The sequence below is a fragment of the Microtus ochrogaster genome, unplaced genomic scaffold (assembly GCF_000317375.1).
Source record: "Microtus ochrogaster isolate Prairie Vole_2 unplaced genomic scaffold, MicOch1.0 UNK1598, whole genome shotgun sequence".
In the NCBI taxonomy this organism is placed as follows: domain Eukaryota; kingdom Metazoa; phylum Chordata; class Mammalia; order Rodentia; family Cricetidae; genus Microtus; species Microtus ochrogaster.
In genome coordinates this window covers 498-4,346 of record NW_004950696.1, presented here as the reverse complement: position 1 = coordinate 4,346, position 3,849 = coordinate 498, and the positions used below count along the sequence as shown (strand labels likewise).

Here is a 3,849-nt window from a genome sequence, read left to right as displayed (position 1 = left end):
CCAGTGTTCTTACCCCCTGGAGCCATCTCTCCAACCCCCAGATCAGATGTCTTAAGTTTGAGAAGCTTTGGCCTTTACCATTTTCGTCTTTGGAGCTCCACTTTCGAATCCCAGCATCTCACCCTCCACTGTGGCTTCACTCTTTCCCCCTGCTTAAGAACCTCTTGCCGGGGCACAGAAGAGGACCCAGAATGTCGGGGCATCCAAGGCATTTACCTGACATGCATCATGGAGATTTTGGCTGCCTCCACTTCGGGTGTCTCCTGCACACAGCATGTTGTCTGTGACGGTTTTATTGAACAAATTCTGTGACGTGCAACGGCTCGATGGGTACAACCTCACATGAGCCTCCTTCAGCCGCTCAGAGAAGAAAGGAGACGCTGAAAGAGAAGGTCCGGGTGACTTAGGATCTAAGCATCACTCACAAGCCTTTTGGAATGAGGAAGCTGAATTTTCCAGCTGACCCAAAGCAGGCTGTCTCCTATGACACGCACTACATTTTACTGTCTCTAAGGTGAGGTCACGTTTCTCAGTAGCACCACTGAGAGTTGGACTACACAGTTATCCAGCATGAAGAGTGTCCTGTATCCCACACATGTTTGGCAGCCCCTCCCTCCTAACCAAAGGCCAGGATCAGCCTTCAGCCAGACATGTGACACCACCACCATGATGATTCCAGACACTGCCAGTCATGGCCTGGGTGGTGAAATCTCCCCAAGAGAGAACCATCGATTTAATCAGGCATTCTATCATTTATTCCTTATAATTTAATCAGGGAGCCTGCCCTGTTTCTATGTTGGGAGTGAGAAAAGTGAGGCTTCGGTAATTAAGAAACATTTTTTTTAAGTGTTTAAGCTCAATCTGATGGTCCACACCTGAAGTCCCGGGACACTGGGATTGCAAGTTGGGAACCATTATAGGAATATATGAGGCAACTTTCATAAAATAATACAAAAATACACATCTGGCTTGGATAATCATTCCCTCAAGGGCCACGTGTGTTGAAGGCTAGACCCGTGGTGCTCTTTGGAGATGGCAGACCTTTTAAGAAGTAGCTCTGGGAGGAGGAAGCTACGACTGTGGCTGGGATATTAAGACCCAGACTCTCCCTTTTCTCCATATGCTTGCGTGGTACACCGGGATGCACGGCCCCACGTCTCTGGACGCCTCCTGTGACGTATGGATTTGCCACAAGCCCACAGACTGAGCCAACTGACCACGGTCTGAAACTTCCAAACCCATGAGCACAAACAAACCTTTCCTATCTTCAGGGTAATTTATCTCATATTTGCTGACATTGTTAGAAAGCAGAATGACCCATCCAGGGTCCCACAGCTAAGCCAGAGGCAAGTTTGGGGTACAAGCTCAGCCTGTACAACTCCCAGCGTCTAAGAACACAGACACCTTTACACCCTTCCTCCCTGTCTCCACTGGACTATAAAAGCTCTTCAGAGTACTTCCCTGTCCCAACTTTCTGGCATCCACACACGGCGTCCCTATAAAGGCAGGAAGCAGGTAGTAGCTTCCCATCATACAGACAGGCAGTCTTTGCCTGCACTTTAATATGTCACACCAGAACTGGGAGCAGAACATTGTGTGACCACCTCCCCTCCATCTGCCTGATGACCACACGATAGATAAGGAGGGAACCAAGACTTCCTTCCACTTACTTTGCTCATGCTTGCCGTAGCCAGACAGCTCACACTCTGTCCAGTCAGGAAGCTGCAGGTTGGGGTCAGGAAGGCAGGCGGTGCTGACAGAGCTGCTCTCCTGGGCACACTGTTTGGAATCTGACCTCAGCTGCAGTAATGCTGGTGCCAAGAGAAAGGAGATGGGTGACATAGTGCGGGGAGGGACGGGGTGAGAAATAAGGGCGTATGACTAGAATGGCCTTTTACCAATGTCGTTGTCGTAAGTGTCATCATCAAATTCCTTATGGATTATATATTTCTCAATCTCAAATGTCTGCTCCGCTTCTCCAGGAACCACCCGGTATGTTCTGCCCAAGACCACTTTAACATGATCGGGGGGAAACCTGGCAGGAAAACAGCATTAGGATGTTTTGCAATTTTTTAAGAATTACTCTTGGGTTTTGCCAAGTGAGTGACTCCCATGGGCTGGCTCCAGAGCCTTCCAGAATGAGAAGTCCATACCTCTCCAGAAAGCAGTGGGCCGCAGACAGCACCCAGCAGGAACCGATCAGCACTCCTCCACACAGGAACCTCTCTCCAGGAGCCCTCTTGTTCTTGACAAAGATGGCAGCCTGCCAAGGGTGCGAGGTGATGTCTGTGAACAGCCCGCCTTTAATTCGAAACTGGGGCTGTTTGTATTGCCTCAGGCCACAGGTGGCTGGAGAGGAAAGAACAGAGAAGGGGACGGGGTCAGACCTGTAGGGTGGGCACAAGGCTGAGAGAACCCACCACAGAACCTGATTTCTGCTGGCTGCTGCCCTGGAGCACGCTGACACGATAGGGTTTAACTCTCTTAATGATGAGGAGAGCCACAGCTTTCCTTTGTTTGTATAGTGATTTGCCTAATATTATACATGTGTATCTTTATCCTTCCCAATACTAGGAAGGCGGAGAAACTGTCACTGAAGGTCACAGTGACACCGGGATTAGAACCCGAGTCTGCCCGACTCCAAAAGCGGGTTCTCTCTTCGGTGCCCTGCTCCTTCTAATCTTGCCTAGAGCAATTTCTTGGTTTAAGATATCATGCAGTCTTGCCGACTGCCTTCTGAGAACCCTTTGCTTTTCCAGCTACTCAGCCAAGTCAAGTTCCACGGCATCACAAGCCTCTCATTAACCCCATAGCCTTTGAGGCCCTTGTGGACTTCCCAAGACAAACCCATCACAAATGGCTTGGCTAGGAGCTCAGTTTGTGTCTTACTTTCCAATTAGAGTTTGTTCTTTGAAGAACACTCTGGCTATCTGTGTGCTCATGGGAACTGAGTAGTAATTTATTCTTGGGCAATTTCCAAACCAAACTTTCATGCTGGGGACATGTGCCAACTTGAGGATTTTTGTCTCCCGTCCTCTCTTATGAACTCGGTTCCCTTGTGTTAAATGGGCTCCACGGGGATGTGGAAGTGCACAGAACTTGGTGGGTCACATGACTTCTGAGGGCATTTTAGAACAGAGGGACACTGAAGTCTCCCATCTCCAGGCTACTGGAGAAATGTAACAACTGGTATCTAAGGAGCCACAATGTGAGACCTCTTTCTCTTCATGGTCACCGGGACTGTCACCACCTGGCCAGAGAGAAAAGTTGGAGCCTACTGTATTTGAAGAGATTGGTCTTCCTTTCTGTCCCTCCCTATCATCTTCCAGATCTGGATGGGTATGACTGTCTCCCAGGGCTTCAGTCATGCAAGCCCCCTGCCCCAAGGGCCTGGCCTTCCTGGAAGTCCAGAAGCTACAGAAGCTAAGACAGTGGTGAAGACACAGGAGGAAGCAGAGAAATGAGTGACGAGGTGAGCCTGGGAGAAGGGGGTGGCGAAGTCGCTCTTACAGCACGGGGGCACGTCACAGTACTCCCACGTCAGCTTTCCGTCCTTCAGCACGTGACACCAAGGCTTGGCATCCCCGTCTGGATTCCTGTGAAATAAGAATTGGAGAGTTTCAGTGACAGTCACATCTCAGAAATAGGAGGAGGTTAGGCAGGCCCATGGCAGAACCAAGACGCCAGAAGCAGACATCCCATACTCCACTTGACTCTAGCAGGCCCACCATGAGGGAAGATAATTCCTTTTGGCTTCCATTTGTTCTACTAGTGACACAGTGTTGGGAAGAGAGGAGCTGCCCTGTGGAGAGATTTTTACGATAGAACCTAATGGATGTGCCAAGTGCA

General features: G+C 49.7%; 1 protein-coding gene across 1 annotated transcript; it reads right to left on the bottom strand.

Annotated features, from left to right (window-relative positions):
* Positions 1-216: 216 nt before the first annotated feature.
* On the bottom strand, positions 217-3,636 carry LOC101985524 (tissue-type plasminogen activator-like; the record flags this gene model as incomplete). Its single annotated transcript, XM_005372330.1, has 5 exons — positions 217-380; positions 1,671-1,811; positions 1,899-2,035; positions 2,154-2,349; positions 3,511-3,636. Coding segments are annotated over 5 exons (764 nt in total), but the record flags the coding sequence as incomplete, so codon positions are not given.
* Positions 3,637-3,849: the final 213 nt, after the last annotated feature.